This window comes from Aythya fuligula, chromosome Z (assembly GCF_009819795.1).
Source record: "Aythya fuligula isolate bAytFul2 chromosome Z, bAytFul2.pri, whole genome shotgun sequence".
In the NCBI taxonomy this organism is placed as follows: Eukaryota; Metazoa; Chordata; class Aves; order Anseriformes; family Anatidae; genus Aythya; species Aythya fuligula.
This window is the reverse complement of record NC_045593.1, coordinates 73,148,424-73,170,412: the sequence shown is the minus strand read 5'-3', so window position 1 is coordinate 73,170,412 and position 21,989 is coordinate 73,148,424. Positions and strand designations below refer to the sequence as shown.

Here is a 21,989-nt window from a genome sequence, read left to right as displayed (position 1 = left end):
AAGAAAGTTTGACACCACTGTGCCATATTGTTGGGAGATGCTCCATGCCACATATTATATGGTTACGATTCAAAAAATCTCACATTAAAAACGTAAAAAGCAGGGTGAAAAGAAACAGTTAAAAATGTATGCCATATTGCGTATGATCCTTCTATGGCAAAAATTCATTCTCATTCAATTGAGAAAGCCTACAAATTTTGGAGCATACGTACTTTAAAAGGGCAAAAGAATTTATGTCAAGTTTAAGCATTCTTCAAGTGTTGAGAAGGGGGAAGAACAAGGTTAATTGGATATCCATGAGTAATGGTGTCAAATAATGAAACAAAAATACAGTAATCAAACAGCAAGAGGATATTGCAATAAAGAATAAATTATTCTCCCTCCTCTCTATTTTTTCTTAACACAACAGGGCATTAACTTAGCTACGCTGAAGAGCAGGTGGCTGAACAGACAAATTCATTTTTACTGAATGTGTTTAATGATCCTCATTTATTGTACCAGCTTAAATATTGAGTGGTTCGTATAAAACCAAACTGAAGAGATTTGACACCAACTCTACAGAACTAGTGCTTGGCTCCAGTGCCTACTTGTTGGTAACTAGTGTCCTAAGCCAAAATGAGCTTTGCAGAAATTTTTCCCTCCTCCCCTCGAGATTGCTTAGTCATTAAAGTGGACAACACAGTAAAGAAAACCTGCTCAAGACACTGTTATCCCTTCAACTTTGTTTATTGATGTACTGAACATGAAAAAGTACAAAGGATCCAAACACAAAATAAAACATGTACAACCTCTTAAATACTCAACAGAATATATTTTTCTATTCCAACAGATGTGAATTAAGTCATACTATACAACTTCAAATAAATACCAACCTTACATTTTACTAAGTGCTCTGATAAACACTGTAAAGTGAAGCCCAATTTACATGCCTTCTCATCAATGCCGTTGTTTGCTACAGTAGTATAAGGAAAGAAGCATGTAGCTGTTTTCCCCCACATTGGAAAGTTTGTGTTTTCTATAGTATATACAATTTTTAATGCAGAGGAGCTTTAACAATCTAAATGCACCTAAGAATGAGGAAGTGCTCAGGAAGCCAATTGATTTTTGAATAGCATTGAGTGGGTCAGCATGAAAACTCGCTTATTCACTTTAGCACGCGCTTCACAGTATATGTAACTGTACTATACTGAAAATTTTATAACTACAATTTAAAGGAATAAGAACCAAAAGCAACTGCAAAGATAGTGTACAACTATGTTTATGCATAGAACATTGCTTTTTCTAAGGGGAAGCATATGAGCATCTCAGTTTATACAAAAAGCAGGACGTAACTATATAGTTGTCAGTGCATCCTGGTGAAGGCATGAAAACCCTCAGCTTTTTTTCCAAAAATTCAATTATAAGCTAGATGCTAATCAGAAAATATTCTGTATTTTTCTTAAATTTCTTCAATACATGGTAAAGACTTTTCTATGTCCCCAAATAGTGATTTAAGCATTATACGAAGTTAAATTTCAGTAGCATACAGGTATTCATGGGTTTTGTATGAAAAATGTAAGGAAATTTGTCCAAAACCTATGATTATACTTGTTTTTACCACAAACATATTTATAAACCAAAATGTAGCATCACCATAAACAGCTGAAGCTAGACTATCTACAGACAAAAATAGCAACAGATCTGATGCACTGTAAATTCAAGTCCTCAGGACAACAAAAATGAATAAGCAGACCTCAAGTAACAATGTTAATGCCATTTACAAAGAAAAAACTCATACAAAAACATTCAAAGTTGACCATCACTTGGCATGTAAGTTAAAAAATAAACTAAAACCAAAATTAGCTGAAAGGTTCATAATTCAAGGTCTTATTTACATTACACAAAGCTCAGGTGTTAGCCTTGAACATAACTTTCAAAATACCTCCAAATATACCCAACTCAGGCCACTTCTGCTGTGCAAACCATGCACAATGTCTTTTTCTTAAGACAAAACAATTCTTCAAACAATAGCAAGTACATCACTAAACACCATGAGCTCTATCTGAAGGGAATTCTTTAGGAAGAACAGATTTTTTTTTCCCCCGTCTCAGTATTTTTAAGTTTCCTGCTTGCTCTTATATAGCTTTTTTAAATTTTCTTTTGTTTCAAAATCACAAATTAATGTGAGCCATCTATCACTTAATAACCAGGATGATCAAAGACTCCACTGATGATTACAAAAATGAAATCAACAGTGCATCCCATCAACTCTACTTCTTAATAGAAAGGTCTCAAAAGTATTTCTACATCATAAATCTTTCTAAATTTTTCCCCAACAACTGCAAATTTCCTGGTAAGTTTTAAAAGCTCACTAGGTGTCTTATGAAGAGATTTCTCAAAGTATTCAAGTCAAAATATTTGTTCCAGGACCAGTAAAAAGTTTCTCCAAATTTTTTTTTATTTTTTTTATAAAAATAGATGCTTTTTTTTTTTTTAAACCCACATCAAAGAGGCTCTTATCTCTTTGGCAAGGTACTGCTTTACGAAAAGTTCTCCAGTATTCTTACAATAAGCTTTTATAACGTGTTCCCCTTCCCCAACCCAAATGATAATTATAAAATAAATACTGCTTATAACTTTATAAATAAAGTGTAAACTTCAAATACTTTTCTTGAACAACAGAACAGCAATGCATTAAAATGTAAACTAAACACAAGGCAAATCAAGAAATTATAAAAAGAAACTTAAGTAGTATAACACAAAGCCTCAATATTTACTCATAGGTTAAAGGCAGTCATGTAAAGAAAAAACTTCTTCCCTTAGCTGAAACATTTTAAAAGGTCCACCTTCTTCAAAGAAGGCAATAGAATGCATTGTGACAGGTAAAAACCCTGTACCTCTTGTCAATATTCAAACACAAAAGGTATTTAAGAAGTTCTAATTCAAATATTAGCAATAAAAAATCTCACATATTCTTAGGATGCTAAGTAGTCATTTTATCCCCATTTCCACACTGGCATACAACAAAGGCATTTACTAATGCATAAAGCTTCTTGTAAATTGCCTTTGTTGTATAGATTTCGTATATTAATGCACTGAGAATAACTTGTTAGGCTTTGTGCGTTTTGTTTGTTTTAAAGGAGACCTGCAATACTCTGTCCCCAAGGCGGTATCCATTCAGGCTGGCTATTGCCATAGCTGCCTCATCATAGTTTGTCATAGTCACAAATCCAAACCCTTTGCACTTGTTTGTGTTAAAGTCACGAATGACCTTCACATTGGTTACTGCTCCAAAGGGTCCAAACATTTGCCAGAGGATACTCTCATCAGCATCAGGGGCCAAATTGTACACAAAAATGCACCATCCAGTTCCTGCGTGTCCAGGGATATTAATTCCAGCCAAACTGGTCATTCCATCAATGGTCATGGGAGGAAACCTACTGAATAATGGTGGAAAACAAAAGAAACAAGCATAAAGCAGCTGTTCAGAGAATCCCAGCAAAGAAGTTTCAAACAGAGAAAGCGATAGAGGGCTTTTGACAGTGGGCATGGACATTTCAGCCAGATGAATAAGGTAATACTGCAAAGTGTTTTTTTTTTCAGCTGCAGAAATTCTATATGCAGTACAAGGCACAATTGTGGGAACAGAGTTAAATCTGACTGAAATGAAATAATAAACAGAAGAACGTAAGAAAAGCATGCTAGAAAGCCAGTGAGGATTAAGTCGTTTGAAATGGGAATTCCATGAAACTGCTACTGAGTTTGTCTTTCATGCACAATGCACTGAAATGAGCAACTTCAGCTGAAGTCTCAACATGTGAAAATGTCTTACTGACAATGTAATGGTAGCCAAAATATTTTCTCTTAATAATCTGGTTACTGTGAACTGAATGGTTCTTTACCTCTTTACACCATAAGCCATGTTGAGCAGATTGTCCAGCCTGCAAAACATTTAGCAAAGTGTTCAGTCTTCAGACTTTTCTAGTCTTTTATCTTAAGAACACTTGGTTTCCACCAGCCCCTTAAACTGTATTCTAGAGAACCTTATGCAAAGCTTGAGTACCTGAACTACAAGAGCTGGAAGACCTTGTTACACATGAAACAGCCAATGTAACACTAAACAGATGTTCCTGTGTAGTACCCACAACCACAAGTAGTTAAGTTCAGAAAGGCTAAACTTGTGGTAGTGGTGCACTAAGTCAAACAATACTGTCAGCATCAAGTTGTAGTCAGTGACCACTTGAGTGAAATCTTTGAAATTATAAACTTGTTAGACGAAGGCTTTACTGAGACTTTACTTCACAGTATGCTGACATGAACACCCAGACCAACACAGAGTTTTCGAGCAGTAAAAAAAAATATTAAAACAGGTATTGCCATTTTTTCCCCTACATTTTCTTACTCTTTTTTGAAAGAATAAGAATAAGAAAAAGAGAATTACTCTTTTTTTTAGAATATTGATACATTTCATGTTATAAGTTTTCTCCATGTATTTCTTCCTTCCCTTTCTCCCAGGCTGCTGATCTGTAGTATGCAGTCCCACCTCTAAATGCTCTTGGAGTTACTTAGCCAATACCTAAGAACATATAATGCCTACCAATCCTATTAAGCAACTTCAGTAATAAGTTGAAAGTGCTTCTCCAAGAAAATTTCTTCCCTAAAGCAGTTCTGGTGTCTTCCTAGTAAAGCTCGGACATATGAAGAGGAAGTCTCATGCTTAAAGGTTATCTTCATGATTTCACAAAATATGAGCTTAGGGAATAAAGATTTAAAGGATTCAGTTTTTAGCTTACAGCTACCTTACAGATTCGTACTTGGTTGTCATTTTTCTTCAGTAACGAGCTATAGGATTTAATAACCATTACTAGTATACAGAATCCAAATTTAACTGCTCTAATAGTGTAACAGCGCTTGGGCACAAAAAAAAAAAGATTTGGTCTTGCCTGCAGCTAAGTAAAGGTCATAAACTATATAGAATTTTGACTTTGCAGTGAACAGGATTTTAACAGGACAGCAAGCCACTGAACACCTTAAAGAGCAGAAAGGAGGAAATGAAAAAAATGTCTGCCTACTATCAATAGACTTAGTGTGATTAGATTACAGAGCTCTACTCTGACGATGTGGGGTGTGAGAGGGAGGTGAAGAATTCCAGAAAAAACACCAAATACAAATTCTTTACAGTAGAACAGGCTGAGGACTTCATATAATAATGGGGTCAACATATGAGTTTTCATCATTTACCTGGATGACTTAAAAGATTCAAGAAGGACAGAGGTGTTCACTAGGCAATTAATTTTTAAGGATGCTTTAAGTTACATGACCTACAGATACAGAACAGTTATAGACAGCTGCTTTTGAAGGTTCAGTTCAAGATTTTTGTTAGTAAAAAAAATCATTAGAGTGATCCAATTGTTCTTCATTATTAGGTTTATGCCACCTCTGTGTTTTCAGGCCTCCACCAACTGTTAACTGACACAGAGCAACCATGGAAAATAATCAATCCTGTTAACATCTGAAATTTCAACAGTTGGGATTTTTTTTTTTTGGCATGTGAAAGACATTAAAGACCTAAAGCATCCCAGCAATCTGAGCTGGATTGTCAGCAGCTGAGCTGAAATACTGCAACAACAACACCTAAGCAAAACCCTAAAATACAGGCAGATTTCCACTTACAGTTATGAAACTGTAGAACTTGGCAAAGCTGTCTTCTAATGAACAGAAGCCTGATGGTCTTTCAAAAAAAAATTCAAGTGTCTGCTACATCAGTTTACCCTTTTGACCAGTCAGCCAACTCAGCCTTTCCTACCTTCCCCATCAACTCAAGTGAGAGATTTTACTCACCCACCTATTCACTGCAGACTTGATACTTTCTGTTACCATTATACTTTTAAGTGGAACAAGATCACATCTCTTTATGGCTTTCAGGTACCGCTTTACACTTAATATCTCACCGAGAACTTTCCAGTGAAATTTAAACTGACATTTATAAAAATGCACTTTCTAATAAAGAAAAATCACAATTGAAACTTTTTTTTTTTTTTTATGTCTCATGTTGCAGGACATGGGTATTCTACAGAAATTACAAAACTGCAAAGAACTTCAGGTCCTATCCACAGGAAAAAACATTTGTTTAAATTTTACAAGTCATAATGGGTATACCCAGAGTATCATTTAAATACGGGTGCTAGAGAAACTGGTATCAGTAATACTGAACACAGCTTTGTGCCTGGGAACAAATGCACTCAGAAGAACTCATGGAGTTAGCAGGCCAGGCTTGCCAGAACGTCGGATGTTGTAACAACATTGCTGTTGTACAACAGCTCCCTCACGATCTTATTTCAACGCACCACAGTCCATCCTTGAAGTCTAACTTCTGCTCATGTGCTCTGCTTGTGGAGCAAGGACAAGCCTACTTTTGTTCAATATATAGCAGGCTGTTTCAACTAACCCTTTTATTCCCTAAGGAGCAGTACACAAATTCAATGAATACTGAATAAAATTGGGTATCCCTTCCTTGAGGGCAGAAAGCCTTCTCTAGTGCTGACCTTCACTTGTGTTAGACACTTGCAGTACATAAGGCTGAAAAGTTGAAGGAAAGAATTCACAAATCCTGCCAGAAATGCTATCTATGAACTCTGAACATTTTACCTAAAAGAAGGGTGGCCAAAGCAGAGCTTCTGAAGCTTGATGCATTCTCTTAAACTGCAAGCTGATTTGGTTCTTGAAAAATAAAAAAGCAAGTGTTTGAGTAATACTTAGCAAATTCTAATCACATAAACCAGGTGTAGAGGTTATATGAAAATAGCAGGAAAAAAAAGGGTCACTCACAAATATAAATAATACAGTATTTGTTTCACTCTGTTCTCACCAACTGTTCTTTTTGATACTGGAACTGTAGGAACTGGAAACTGCACGTCTGTAGTTTCAGCATGAGGAGAACATACATTCACAAATATACACATGCAGAAGATCTCTGAGTAACAGTCATTACAGAAGCTGGGAATAAGGTCAGTAGTATGCATGATTTAAACTAGGACAAAACCTGAAAGCCAGAACGGGGAAGAAACACACCAGAGGGTGAAGAAGAGGATTGCAGTAGCATGACATATTGCTAAGGGATAAATTGAATTGCCTCGGTCAACACTAGCTGAGTCAACTTCCATGTTAATCAATAAAAAAAATAAAAATAACCTTTAAAAGTGATTTATTTTTTTTAGTGACTATATAGAATAAAAAGTGTCATCTTGATTTAAGCAAGTTTATTAGGTGCTTTTTAGGTGTTTTTCAGTTCTCAATAGGTTGGAATGCATTTTCACTTTTAGCTGTGTTTTTGGAACATAGCTACAGAAATTTAACATTTTCATGGGTTTCCTTCATAGAGCACAGAAGGAAAAGAGTGCAGGAAACCAATAGACAGACCCATGGAAATATGTGGCTGCCAGCACCTCTGTTACATACAAGAATTTGACTTACCGAAAACGTTGAGCCTGCTGAGCTAGAGGTGCCGGATACCTTCTGTTTGGAGAATGGTACAGCTGAGAAAGGATGGCCTGGTTATTTTTTTGGCTTGGATTGTTAGCAAACTTTACAGTGATGGGCTCGGTGGCACCTGGAGGTTTCTGGCCATTCAAGCCTTTGATAGCTTCTTCTGCTTCAATTCGCTTGTCAAACCGGATAAATCCCACACCCCTTGACACCCCTGCATAGGTTGAAGGAAGCATATAATAAATCCAGGTGTTATGGCACATTTGACTTTAATATTCGATTCTTTCACCAGCTGCTACAAATGCTAAAATGTGAGCTTACTAGAACTGATCTTCTGCTGACAGAAGACTTCGCTAAGTTTTTGGGGATTTTAATTTATTTTTTGAAGTTATGTAAGATACGCTGGTTGGAAGGTTGAGTGAAAAACAATGACATGGCAACTTAAACATCAGGAGCCAAAGAGATATCCCAAAACTGATTTTGGATGTATGGAGGAGGTGAACCCAGAACAACCTGCACGGTAATCTCCGTTTAGTTAATGCTACTCCACAGTAGCTATATTTACAGAGGTTTTGTAAATGGCTTAGTCTTCTCCCTAGCAGCAAGGAATGTTTATGCTCTGCTGCAGCACCCCGTAAAAGTTCACTTTGGAACATATATACTGTAACACTAAGACCTATGTGGGTTTTAGGTTGCAGTAATGTAGGTTACAGCCTGGTTTTAATAGGCCATGTTTATTTCTGTAAGTGAAGATTCAGTTTCAGTATATCACCACGTACTTTTGTAGGGGATGTTTCTGAAGGAAACCGTTTTTTTGGGTCATAGATTCTTCCTACATACAGGCAAGTCAAAGACAACATGCAAGGAGATCATCAAGTATTTATGGAAGGTCTTAGGAATGTTACAACTCAAAGCTGTATACCGTGGCTTGAATATGAACATACTGGGGTGTTAATACTTACACCAATTACCAGTAAAGGTTCTAGGGCTAACACTAATTAGTTGTATGCTTTATTATAACATTCCTGAATCCATTCAGAGGCCTCTAACATTTCCCTTCATAATCAGCAAAGTGAGAAGCTTATCCTCACTTTAGAAAGACATTAATGACAAGAAATATACTCTGTTCATAAACAATGACAATTTAAATCAAAGTGACAATGAGCAAGTGTAAGAAAGCTTTAGAGACAAGTGTCACAGCCTCAACTTTGCATTTTTCATCTGTCAGTTTTTGTCACAACCTTATTATTCATACCCTTTTGAGTCTTTCTTCCACCTTCTTAGCAACTTGGAGAAAAGCTTAAACCTGAACAACAATCTATGCTAAAGAACTACTGTGCTGATATTAGGATTTGAATGCTTAGAACTACAGTACACACTTTTATAAGTTTAAATTTACTTATTTGGACCATGTAAAATCCCACCCTTTCTGTGCATTAATATCAAAAGCATACTGTAAATATTTGTCAAACGAAGAGTGAAAATTTGTCCAGCAAATATGCTTCTTCTGCAAATCACTATTTGGCATTTAACTTTTCTGTCCCTGCCTCTCCACACACACCATGTCAATATTGAGATTTCTGTTAAAACACAATTGCAAAGAAGTGCATGTGCAGTCAACTGCAGTTCAGCCAAGTGTCAGATGATATATGTATATGTGTAACACATACAAAATAAGGTCATTTGAAAACTTTATGACTTCCTGTGGCTGAAAGCTGTTTGTCAACCGCAACGACATACTTTGAAAAGGTGCAACTATAAAAAGACATCTAAACTAACTTATTCAGAGAATAATTATGAGTTAAGGAATTGTCCCCTTCCTCCCCCAGCAAGTTTGTTGGTGTGTTTGTGTTTTTTTCTGAGATGTGAATTCTGAGAACCCTCCTCCGTGTTCTGCTTAGTACACTAAATAACTCAATACTTATGTGATATCCTAGGCACTTAATTTTATTGCTTATTTTTGAAACAAACCCACTGGAAGCAGGTGAGGCAGAGCTAAAGATCCTCAACATCAGCCATTTGAGCCAGGATGAATGCACTGCAAAAACACGTTTGGTCTGAAGAGCAACCCCAGAGTGTCATTGACACCAATTTACTAGTTTATACTAATTTAAACATACTGTAAAAATACAACTAACTTACTAGATCTTACTTCTGGTTAGGCACTGGTACAGGCTGCCCTGAGAAGTGGTAGAGTTGTCATCCCCAAAGGTATTTAGGAGATGTGTATGCAGAGCTTAAGGGACATGATTTAATGGTGGACTTGGTAGTGTTAGGCTGCTGGTTGGATTTGATGATCTTAAAGGTCTTTTCCAACCTGAATGATTCTATGATTCTTTAAGACACTGCTAAGGACAGAATTCATCTGCTTCTGAAGAACTCAAAGTTCGTTTTCTTCAGTGTACCTAAAGTTAATGAGGCAACCTTGAAAACAGTCTTAACAGCAATTACTAGTCCAGGTCTTTTGTAATCCTAGCAGAGAACCAGCTGCGCATTTCTTTTTTTTTTTTTTTTTTTTTTTTATAGAAGTGCTTAATAGCATTTCTTAAAGAGCATGGGGACTATTTTCACACAGCAGCTTGGAAAGGAAGATTATAGCAGCTGTAAATTTATTACAAGCCATGAAACAGGCTTCAAACCTGCACCTTCAGGGTGGAAATGACTCAAGGTGGCTCAGTTCACTCCAATCTATTTTTGTCCATGCATATTTATGAACAATTCTAGCAGAAAACTGCATTTTCTGGCCCACGTACACCTTTCATATATTCTAGAGACAAGACTATTGTACTAAAAGGCAGTATATTTTTCAAACTGCCAGTCCAAGAACAAGAGCACGAGCACAAACACAAAGCTGCATACTTACCAGTGACTTGGTCAACTAGAATACGTGAAGTAATAATGCGTCCGTATTGGGAAAAGAGCTGCTCCAGTTCCTTCTGGGTCATTGTTTTGGGAAGTCCACTGACATACAAATTTGCATCTCTGATAGAAGCTGAACTTGGTCGCGCATAGGAAACCTTGAAAGAACATAAAGCAGCTAGAAATTGAAACAGTTCTAAAACACTTGAGATAGAACACTACAGTATATCAGGACAGTGTGATTTGTTAAGGTCAGCCAAAAGTTACCTTGCAGTAAGAGTTAAGTGGCTTTTGGTGATGACTGCTGTAACACTACCAAAGGAATGCAATACTGATCACATAGAATTTGACTACTTGAACTCAGATATAAATCTGAACTTCAAGCACTATTTATAAATAAGGTAGAAAAGCTAGGTATATACAAGTCTTGGTGGAGAAGTGTTCTTTTTCATTTATTTTAAGATTACAGAAAGATTTAAGATTTAACAAAAAGTTTTCCTTTTAATTACCATTAAAACAAAAAATACACAGTATGTAGATTGTTTTGATACCTAGGTCATAAAGGCAGTCCAAAGCACTTTCAGAGGTTTGAAGGTATTTAAGTGCTAACTGTGCCCACTGTAAATGTATTGAGCTCGCTGTCAAACGACAGTCACTCACAAGAACAAGAGAAACTCCACTACTTTATTTATAGCCCTAAGAATGTGTGGCAGAAGGCTTGGGCGCAGAGCTACAACTCAGACATACGGTTTAATTTGGCTGTGTGGAGCAAGCAGTTGGACTCAACGATCCCTGTGCGTGTCCTTTCCAACTCAGGTTATTCTACATGCTTGGACTATTCAGCAGATCACCAACTTCAGCAACAGAGAAGTGATGCCAAGTGCCAGTGAAGCTCCCAGGTCCTTTTGGGCTGGAATTTTTGCCTGCTGCCTCAAAGCGCCAGTCAAGTACTTTATAAGATTATCTATTAGATTATTTAATCCTTAAATACATGCCACAGAGTTGAGGAGTTCGGTACCCCTCACTGAAGTCTGCACAAGACTTATCTTTGTTACAGAAAAGACTGGAATTGGACATCCATGCTTGTGGAACAGGATGGACCCAAGTACTTTATTTGGTGTTTTCACAGCACAAAAGTACAGTCAAAGGAGACTCTAGGAGAAGTCAGATTTGAGACTCGAGTAGTAGTCAGATTTAACCTCTTTCCCCTCTACAGCATAGGATCAGCTGCTTCTAGTCAGCCAGAACTCAACTCTGTAAACCTACCTTCTGCCTAATCCCTTGGCATTTGTTTTCAAATCCTCCCTCTGTCTCAGTTCAGTACTTACCAGTGAACTGTAAGACTCCCATGAAAGCAAAACAAACAGCAACTGAGATAGAGCATCTCAGTGACTAAACAAGCAATACTCTGAACGTTGCTTTTATCATTCAGCCTTCTACACAGACGCTTTGGGCAAGGTAAGCTGGCTGCATGGGGCTCACCTTGGACACTCGTAGCCGTCCAACTTAAGACACTCAAGACAAGACCCCGTGAGCAGCAGCACCTTGCTCTTTAACATGAGACACGTAAGAATTAAACACTTGTGTCAACACAGGCAGCTGGAAATAAACACAGTCCTTTCTCCTAATTTGCTTTATGTATTTATTTTATGGAGTGTGCAAGTTTAATTATAACAAAAAATTCTCCACTGGCTCCGAGTCCACTCAAGTGAAGTCCTCTTTCCTCTATATGCTGTCCCCTCTTTTGTTTTTAATTTTTTTAAATAACTATTTTTAGGAACACGTACCAGGAAACTGTCCACAGAAGAGCTGATAAAAATTACCACCATCAAGATGTCAGATAGCAAGCCACAGTCCCTTCTTCAGCAAAAACAGATTCAGTGTCCCTGATGCAAAGTGTTAAACAATAAAAACACTACCAAATACTGTCAAAAGATTCCTGACATCTGGTCATAGCAAGAAGCTGCTGTGTCACTTTGGACTAATCTTTGACTCAGCTTTCCACATCACACAAAGCTCCTCTATCATCCTCTAATACGCACTGACAACGGTTATTTTCTAGTCAGCTTTTCCTTCAAAAAGTATCTTTCTTTTTTTTTTCAGGTACACTATAAAGAAAAAGTAATAGTTCCTTTTGTAGGCTAGCTAGAAACTGATAGATTAAAGTTTCTGATTTTGACTCAGGTTTTGCCATCTAAAAACTTAAGTGGTAAATATTCTGCTAAAAGTCAGTATAGGAATATTCCTGGAACATAATATGAACTACTACGTAGAGTCAGATAAACAGAAGTGTTCAAGACAAAAGTGCTGGTAACCTGCCATAGACCTCTAATTATCACGATTGTAGAAAAAGCTGATTATGCATCACACAAGCTCTTTATCCACATAGCATGCAGCACTTCCCTGTAAATTACAGCAATGATGCAATCTCATAACTTGGATGAGAGGTCAGACAAATATTAAGAAGAGAGTAACCACATTCCTGTGTGAATCACATTACTGTGTGGCAGAAGTGTTTTTCATAAGACCAGTGAGAGGTTTAACACGACCTTCCTTAACAGGCCCTTCCAGGGAGGCAAACAATTGATTTGCTAAACCTTGCTAGAGCAGATTCAATAATCCAGTTCAGGTCTCATCAGCAACATTAGTTCTTTCATGAAAAGAAGTGGGGACATCCTACTGTTATTTCCTTGTGCTGTTTTCGCATAATCAACCACACACTTTCTTCTGATGAGTATTTGAAAAGTCAAGTACAACGGGTGGAACTACAAAAATTAAGATGAGAGTAAAGCAAGGTATTGCAATGCAGAGAAACAGAATAGGAATAAGACTTCACTAACCAGCTGTATGGCAGATTTTCTGACAGCTGGGTGAGATGCCCAACTGCCAGTTCTGTGCAAAAGTATATAAACACGAATTTGGTAAAAAAATTTTCTTTTTGAAGTGGTAAATCTGCTACCTTCATATGGCTGTGCAGCCAAAGCCCAGTACTTGCCCAGTAATTGTGTTTAACACTGAATTCTTCTTTTTTACTCTGTATATTCAGCCTTCACGCTTCATACAGCTGTATTTAAGAAACAGGTTTTAGATCTTGAGTTTTTCCTACTTTTCTGCAAGCAGAAGTGTATGCTTATGATATTTCCTGGTACACAGTCAGTAAGGTAAACTGAAGGCAGGAAAACTGACAGAATGAAGCTTTCCTGCATTCAGACGAAGGAGGGAACACAGCATGCTGGCTACTCAAGAGGCAGAAAAATACAGCAACTAAGGAATGAAGGATTGCTGATGCTGGCTACGAGCTTCTGTAAGAAAAAGCCCCATGCCACACTTGGTGGGAATATCTTAAGGAGACCCAAGGCCAGAGAATGGAGACAGACAGGGTACAGGCCTAGACACAATAAAATCCCCACTTAACATAAACAAGTAGTTCTGACCAGCTGAGTTCATGTCAGTTTACAAAATCAACCCTTCTACCCCCCAAAATTTAGCACTATCTGACATGATAGGAGTACCTTGCAACAAAGTCTGTTTGGTAACTGAACACAAAGAACTGTTAACAATATAGAATTTGATGCCAATGGAAGTAGGGAAGGACTAGTTCTAGTTTTAAATAAACTACATGAGAAAAAAAATACATAGCTGCATGAATCACTGGAACAGCTTTATCTGCCAGTTTTTCATTCTCTCTGCAGCTGAGATATGCCAAAAAAACTGTTCTATCTAGTCTGACTTAAGCTGCCAGACAAGTTTTCCTTTTTGTATGCATTTGTTCAAGCACTCTGGGGAGAAGTTGGAACTCCTGGGAGTGAGCATCAACTAGAGAAAGAAGTAGAAGTGACTTATCGTTACATTTAAGAAGAAAACTGTGCAATCACCAGTCAGTTTTCTAAGTATGCATGCTTTTAAGCTTGCAGAACGGAGGTTGCAGAACATAAGCCTTGTAAGCTGCTTTCAGACAGGACAGAAGTATGAATAGAAGACACTGAAAGGCCTACTGAACCCCCCTAGGACATACTTTAGGGTGCTGCTGTTTTCCCAGACTCAAACCAGACTACCTAGGCTCAGTTCTACAGCTGTTGATAGATTAAACAGCTCCATTTTCTAAGCAACCTGAAGCAGTAGGTGGACTTTCCATCCAGCTGCCTACCGCTAACAGCCAAAGACATTTTGATACAACACATTAAATAGAATAAAACAAGGTAAGCAGAAATGAGAATTGCTGACCGGAGACATAGAGGACAGAGCGCTCAATGCCTGCCTCACCTCAGTCTTTAATAGCAAAACAGGTCTTCAGGCAAAGCACGCCCAGTGGAGAGTCTGGAACAATGAAGACTTATCCTCAGCAAAACATAACACTGAAGAAGATTTACACCAGACAGGTAAGTCCAGGGAGCCTGAGAGTTTGCACCCACAAATGCTGAAGGAGCTGGTGGATGTCACTGCAGCACAACTTGGTTATCCTTGAAAGGTCACGGGGAACATGGAAGGTTTCCAATTCCAAGGACTAGGAGAACGGATTCATCACCCACCTTCAAGAGCAAGGAACTCTTGCTCTCTGGCAAACTACAGGCCAGTAAGCCTCACCTCAGTTCCTTGAAGGCAATGGAGTAACTAATCATGGAAATCTATTCCAGATACCTGAACAAAAAGAGGTGACTGGAAATAGTCAGCGTGGATTTATAGAGGGGCAATCATGACAAGGCTACTCAGTTGGTTAGACAAATGACATTATTGCCATGGTGGAAAAGGGGAGATGACCAACATTCATCCCAACTTTAGTAAGACCTTTGACACTCTCCCCTATCATACTTATAGGCAAAACACACATTAATAACACTTAAACATGTACTAGAAAACAAAACAAGTAGACAGTGAGGGAGGCTAAAAACTGGCTAAATTGCCAGGTTCTGTAGGTTGTGATCACTGTCATGAAATTCAGCTGTAGGATAGTCATTGGACTCCATCAATGTGGGAAGGATCTTCATTAGTAACCCAGGTGACCAGGCAGAGTGTACCTTCAGCAGTTCAGCAGATGACACAAAATGGGATGAGTGGCTGATATGCCAGAGGGTTGTGCTGCCACCCGGAGCGACCTCAACCAGACTTGAGAACATCCTGAAGTTGAAAAATGGGAAAAGTCAAGTCCTCCCCCTGGGCAGGAATACCCCATGCTCTAGTACATACCAGAAGCCAACTGGCTGAAAAGCAGCTCTGCAGAGGGCTCTACAGTCCTGGTGGATAGCATTCTGACCACAAGTCAACAAAATGCACCCTTGTGACAAAGATGGCCAACAGCATCCAGGGCTGTGTTAGGAGAACCATTATTATCAGCACTTCAAGGGATGCGACCCTTCTCCTCAACGTAGGGCTGACATAACTCTGGTGCAGGAGTCCAGAGCGGCAGACTGTACCACAAGAGATATTTACATACTGGTGAGCCCAACAAAGGGCCACAAAGGTGATTAAAGGACCAGTACATCTCTGATGCAAGGGGAGGCTGAGAGAGCTGGGATTGCTCAGTCTGGAGAGAAGGCAGCTCAGTAGGATCTTATCCCTAAATTCCTAATGAGGGTAGTAAAGATGGAGCCAGACTCTTCCCTGCGGTATCAAATGACACGAAAAGAAGCAATGGACACAAATACTGATACAGCAAACTACTTGGAAAGACCATATAGATTTCATTCTGTAAGAAAATGTTTTTATGGTCAAGGTGTTCAAGCATCAGAAGATGCTGGTTGTCCAGTTGGGTTATGAACATCCCCAGGGATGGAGACTCACAGTCCTGGGTAACCTACTTGAGGTGACTCTGCTCTGAGCACGAGGCTGATTAGTGATCTTCAGAGGTACCTCCAACCTCAGCCATTCTGTGATTCTGCAACAATACATAAACTTTAAAATAAGTCTTAAATGGACTTCAACCCAGAGGCTGGAAGCAGTTTGAATCAAGTGAAAATTACAAATCTGTAACAGTGTGTTTTTTTTTTGTATAAACTCAGTGATGTAGACATTTTTCTCCTATTCCTACCTAGAGGAATTCAAAATAGAGACACTGTCTTCAAAAAGGAAATTCAGACTGCTGGGCACATGCTGTCACATCAAGGATAAACTTACTGACACCCCCCTGCACGCCCCCAGAAAGGAAAAATCCACAGGAAAACATTTCCCAGCTTATTGCAAGTTTACCTTACACTACAGAGCCAGTGTATGTCAAAATATAAAACAGTATCTGCAAAGCACCTATCACTTTTCCTTTCATCTCGTAAATATGCACTCCTTCATGGTGACTTGTGATCCATTGATGTCTATTGCCCATGTCCTTGCTGGTAAATGCTACCTGAACAGTCAGACGTAGCAGTCAAGGCCTGTACTGAACACTTGAAGAAAGCAAGCAAATGAAAGCAGTAAACTCTAACCAGTAAATAGTACTACAGGTATTCCACTTCTAAGAACATACAACAATCACAGATTTCTCTCTGTGGAAAGTATCTCAGAGAGTACTCCTGTCTTCTGACTGATGCTTGCTGGCATCTGTGCAGATCAGTTACAGCAGTAACACACAAACAGAAATTAATACATCAGGGTTAAGATCCAAACACCACCTCTAGATGTCTTGCTAGGCACCTCAAGTTCTGACCAGGTAGGAAACTGAAAGAAACAACTTCAAAAACCCAGTGTAAACGAAATTTAACTCTGGCAAACCATTACCAGTGATCTGAGATTACTGCAAGCCAGCATCATTAGAGAAAAACAAGGATGCCACAAAACATAAGAAAATTAACTCCCATGAAAAAGAAACTTACATGGAGCATGAGATATGTTTCTACTCATTATTGATATCAAAGTCCAACTATTTCACTCGTAAGATTTCAAGCAGAGAGTCTCCAGATTCATCTCACTACCTGGCAGTTTGCTAGCTAGCTCAGTAGTTACTTGCTGATCATTCTATTTTCATTCTTGTCATGCAATATACATACGCACTAAATTAACAGCTGTGCTTAGATATTACTTCCACAGCTACTTCAACAGGTGAATACTTAATTAATAAACACGAAGGTTATGCAGTGTCAGAACTATTGAACACAATGTGAGTCAAGAAGCAGCCGGAAAGCCTGACTTTAAATATTTAATGACGACACACACTGCGTAACAGTGAACATAGCTGCTCTGTAGACAACCACTTAAAAAGAGTTTTACTGGAATTTTCCATTACTGCTAGTAGGAAAGACTTATTTATAGAAATGTAAACATTACATTAAAAATTTGAGGTATTTTCACTGTTTTAATATTTCATCTTTCAGTATCAAGACGAATTGATTTTCAACTTAAAGCCATGAAAGCTAGCAGGTTAAATTAGTTGCCAAAGAGAAGAAAGACTCAGTCCCTAAAAATGAAATCCGTTTCTTACCATCTGCTGCTACTGTTAGACACCTTACTCTACTTCTAATATATAGCCTCTTAAATAGTATAGAGAACAAGCAAGGGTTTGTTTTTATTGCCTGCAAGAACTTTAGGAAAAACTGATATTATATTCTAAAACACTCTGCTTAAGGTATTCTTTTTATAGTTTTTATATCTGATATCTTTAAATATCAAAATACTTCTGTAGGTGTTTACATTCAACAGCTTCCAGTGTAAACTATCAACACTGTCTTATAGATGGTATCCATTTCTTTTAAAAACCTTGTGTTGTGGTTTAACCCAGCTGGCAGCTAAACATCACACAGCTGTTTGCTCACTCTCCCCCTCTGCCCTCTCTGGGATGGGGAAGAGAAATGGGAAAGTGAAGCCTGTGAGTTGAGATGAAGACAGTTTATTAAGACAGGAAAATAATAATGGCAATAATAATGGCAATAACAGTAATACCAATAATGATGATAGTAGTACCACTACTAATAATGTGTACAAAACAAGTGATGCACAATGCAATTGCTCACCACCCGCTGACTGATGCCCAGCTTAACCCCGAGCAGTCTGGCCCCCTCACCCCGGCTAGCCACCCCTATATATTGTTCAGCATGACATCAGATGGGATGGAATACCACTTTAGCCAGTTTGGGTCAGCTGTCCTGGGTCTGTCCCCTCCCAGCTCTTACTGCACCCCCAGCCTGCCCGTTGGCAGGACAGAGCAAGAAGCTGAGACGTCCTTGGCTTGGTGTAAGCACTGCTCTGCAACAATTAAAACATCGGGGTGTTATCAGCACTCTTCTCACCCTAAGCCAAAACATAGCACCCTACCAGCTACTAGGAAGAAAATTAACTCTGTCCTAACTGAAACCAGGACAGCTTGTTTCAGAAGAAAAAAATCCAGAAAGACTACACAAAGTTTGTGCAGACAAACATAGGTTAACCACTCCTGCAAACCAGACAGATGTATATTGGGAAAAGGAATACATTACAAATATAAGCCCTCTTGGCAAGTGCAATAAAGACAAGGAACTATTTCTGTTACAACAGCATTCTCAGACCATTGTGTTCTTAACCTTCACTTAAATTAGTATGAGATATCACGACTCAAAAACTCTTCTTCTTGATTCCCAATAAAATGCTGAAGCACAAAGCAGAGGCTGAGCCTCGTCTCAGCTGTCACTAGCCAGTAAAAGGTTGTCTGAAACGGGAGAGCACATTGCTATATATTCAAGTTTACTTTGTCTCTGCTCAAATGAAAAACAGTTCCATTCCAAACAGAAGTTGAAGGCCAGTTTTCCCAATATACACAGGACTGCCTACTTAAACACTGAATTTAAGTCACTAGTGCAAGCTTGCACCAGCATTTGTGTGAGCAAAGCAAAGTGGAGACAGTAGACTTAGGCCACTTAGACAACTCTCAGGAAGTATGAGAACATACTTCTAAATTCAAATTCACCTGTGTAAATTAATAAAAAGGATCATATCTAATACTAGCTGTGCTTTTACAGCCTGCCCTGTAATGGATGTCTTTGAAAAAAAAACAGGCACAGAAGTAACAGCCTTTCAGTACTACAATCAGAAGAAGTTGAGATTTTAGTCCACACCTCATGAAGACTGTCCAGCTATAGACATTCATATCCATTCCCTGCCAGCTCAGCAGAGAGTACAAATGGACCAAGCAATGGTCTGCTCCTCCAGAAAACAAGACAAACTGGAACCACAACCAGCCACAAAGAGGTAACTGCTGAGGGATCATGGTTGGAGGGAGCTACGCTTCACAGTCATCTGGCACATCATAAACACTGAACTGCAAAGTTAGTGATTCTCTCAGGATATCACAGCACAGTGATCATACCAGCCACTATACATCTTTGCACATCTGAATTAACAGTCCAGCCAGAACAGTGCTGCAGCTCCATTTTCTTCCCAAGCAGGCCTAATAAGCTGTTCACAGTGGTTACTGACAGGCAGAGTAGTTTGCACAAGTATGACAAAGCCAACAAAGTCCCACCTTTATTTTTATAAATTTCTTCTTTCAAATTGGAATTATTTTATCAAGACAACACTTTCTGAAGTCTGAACCAAAACCACACTGAACTTAAGACTCACAAATGCAAACTCAACTTGGTTCTAGGTGGGGGGATGGAGTCTCTTGCAGCAATTTGTAAGTAACTTCTCACTGGAAATCTTCCACCTTTATGTATTTATGATCTTCGCTCCTGGGTATGTTAACGCAGTGTATGAACACTAGATATGAGGTCCCCAGCATCTGAGGCTACATCAGTTTTCAAATTTCTTACCAAAAAGAGGAATGCCACTGATGTTATAGTGATCACTGGTGCTCACGGGAAACACGGGTTTTGTACTCTAATTCCTCTTTGACCATATCATGAGATTCTGTGTTTGATTCCTGTCAGTCAGCAAAACCACCGCAGCTCCTTGCACTGCTCTCCTGCAGCACAGCCCACGCTCAGCAGACCCTGCTTCACCCTGCTGCCCAAGCAGACCTGTCAGAGCACCACTGCAAAACAAGGCTAGCAACAGAGATTATTTGGATCAGCATGAAATTTTGGATCAGCATGAGATCTAAGGAAAAATCGGGTTTCAATTCTGGCTCTAAATCCCAGCTGGACATTTTAATGCACTTTTCCTCCTTTTTGATTTCTTCAAAATGAAGCATAATTTAATTATTAAAGCAGATGCAACAGCAAGTTCAGCACAGAGAATCAAGTTTTACAAGGAACTCAAGACCATGAGCAGGTGCCACTCGGATGAGAAGACTGTGAAGGCTTAAGACAGCAAGCAATGAGACAAAGACAACCAGACTGAGGAATCAGAATCAATCAGAAACCAGAATCAATCCCTTGTGAAGCATCTTGGATGTGATTCTCTAGTCTAGGAAGCACTTCTTCCCAGTACTATTCCCAAGAGTATCTTGAATTGAAGTACAGAAACACCTCCTTGTGAAAACAAGATCATTTTTCATATGGTGAAGAGACCGTGTACAGCATCTGAGCCATCATGTTGACATGGTTAAGACCAGCCCTCGGTCTTATGTCAGGTGAGTCACCAACTCTTTTCTGTCACCAGAAAACCAGACATTAAGCACGGAGTCTTTGAATAGAACGCAGCCTGCCTTCTTTTCACCCCTACTAATCAATAATTGTATCAAATTCAATACACAGAGCAACAACATGCCTGTAAGAGCTACTGTTTCAAGAGGAGCTCTAAGGGGCTCCATCCCACCTAACACTAATTCAGACCTCCCAGCTCTTTTTCATTCAAGATGCCTTCATTCTTGTTCATTGCTCAGTCTCACAGCCTTGGGGTAACACTTATCCAAGAGAACCAAATTTCATTTGAAAGAGCAGCACAGTGTCCTTATGAGATTTCATGGGTCCTTCTCTGTGTAAATAAACAAATAAGCCTGCTCCAAAATGATTTATACTTTGTTCTCTTACATCACCAGAAAAAAACTGGCAACTACAGTTCACTGCGACTATTACAGCCATTTACAAGCAACACAAGGTTTCTTTGAGTAGTAGAAATGCTTCAGTTAGATCAGGAGGCCTATTCTGACTTTCAGTAGCTACCAAAAAAAATAATTTTCTGTTCCACAATTCTCAGGAGGAACATGGCTTGTAGAAAAAGTCTTCCAATTTATAAAAGAATTTTCTGCAAACAGTGATTTCAAAGGTATCTGAAATTTGCTTCATGCAAGAGTGATAAATACATGACTCAGCAAGCAAGGGCACATCAAGCTGATGTTGCATTTAAGCGTTGCACTGTTCTGGTATCTTATATTCTTCTATGGTTATACCAGCTCTCTGAAAAAAAAAATAATCCTTGGAAACGTCAACAACAAATTAGGAATATGCATTGAAAGTCCCAACAAAAACTCCAGAGATTTTTCATGACCTATTTTTTTTCCTCCAGATCCTGGCTAGGATCACACACTCCTAGTAGTATACCACAGGACCAGATGGGGACTTTCAAACATTACAGAAAAAAGCAGTCAGAAGTAGTCTTTGACCTTGTTTAGAGAAGGAGCTTGGTACATGAATGTAGCACACTATTCAGAATACGGTCAGCTTAAGCAAAAGCTGCATTTGTGCTCTTGGAGAGGCAGTGTGAGAGAAAGGATGAAAAAACAAGCCAAAGCAAACCTCTGAACAATGGTTACCATGTTCTGCGAGGATGGCTCAAAGCATTTTACATTAACTGCCCACAAAGGCTGACCTTGCAAAGGGTAAAGTGGT

At 38.7% G+C, this 21,989-nt stretch overlaps 1 protein-coding gene across 17 annotated transcripts in view; it reads right to left on the bottom strand.

Moving 5' to 3' along the window:
- Positions 1-710: 710 nt before the first annotated feature.
- The window catches only part of ELAVL2 (ELAV like RNA binding protein 2), a 92,126-nt gene continuing 70,847 nt past the window's right edge, over positions 711-21,989 (bottom strand). For 14 of the 17 annotated variants that reach the window (XM_032205350.1, XM_032205357.1, XM_032205354.1 and 11 more), the window contains 4 exons: positions 10,328-10,481; positions 7,453-7,678; positions 3,882-3,920; positions 711-3,419 (listed from right to left, as the gene is read on the bottom strand). In XM_032205350.1, the coding sequence (XP_032061241.1) occupies positions 3,089-3,419; positions 3,882-3,920; positions 7,453-7,678; positions 10,328-10,481 (750 nt within the window). In that variant the 3' untranslated portion in view covers positions 711-3,088. The remainder of the gene's footprint in view (positions 3,420-3,881; positions 3,921-7,452; positions 7,679-10,327; positions 10,482-21,989) is intronic. The other 3 variants (XM_032205340.1, XM_032205346.1, XM_032205347.1) reach the window with 1 other exon arrangement.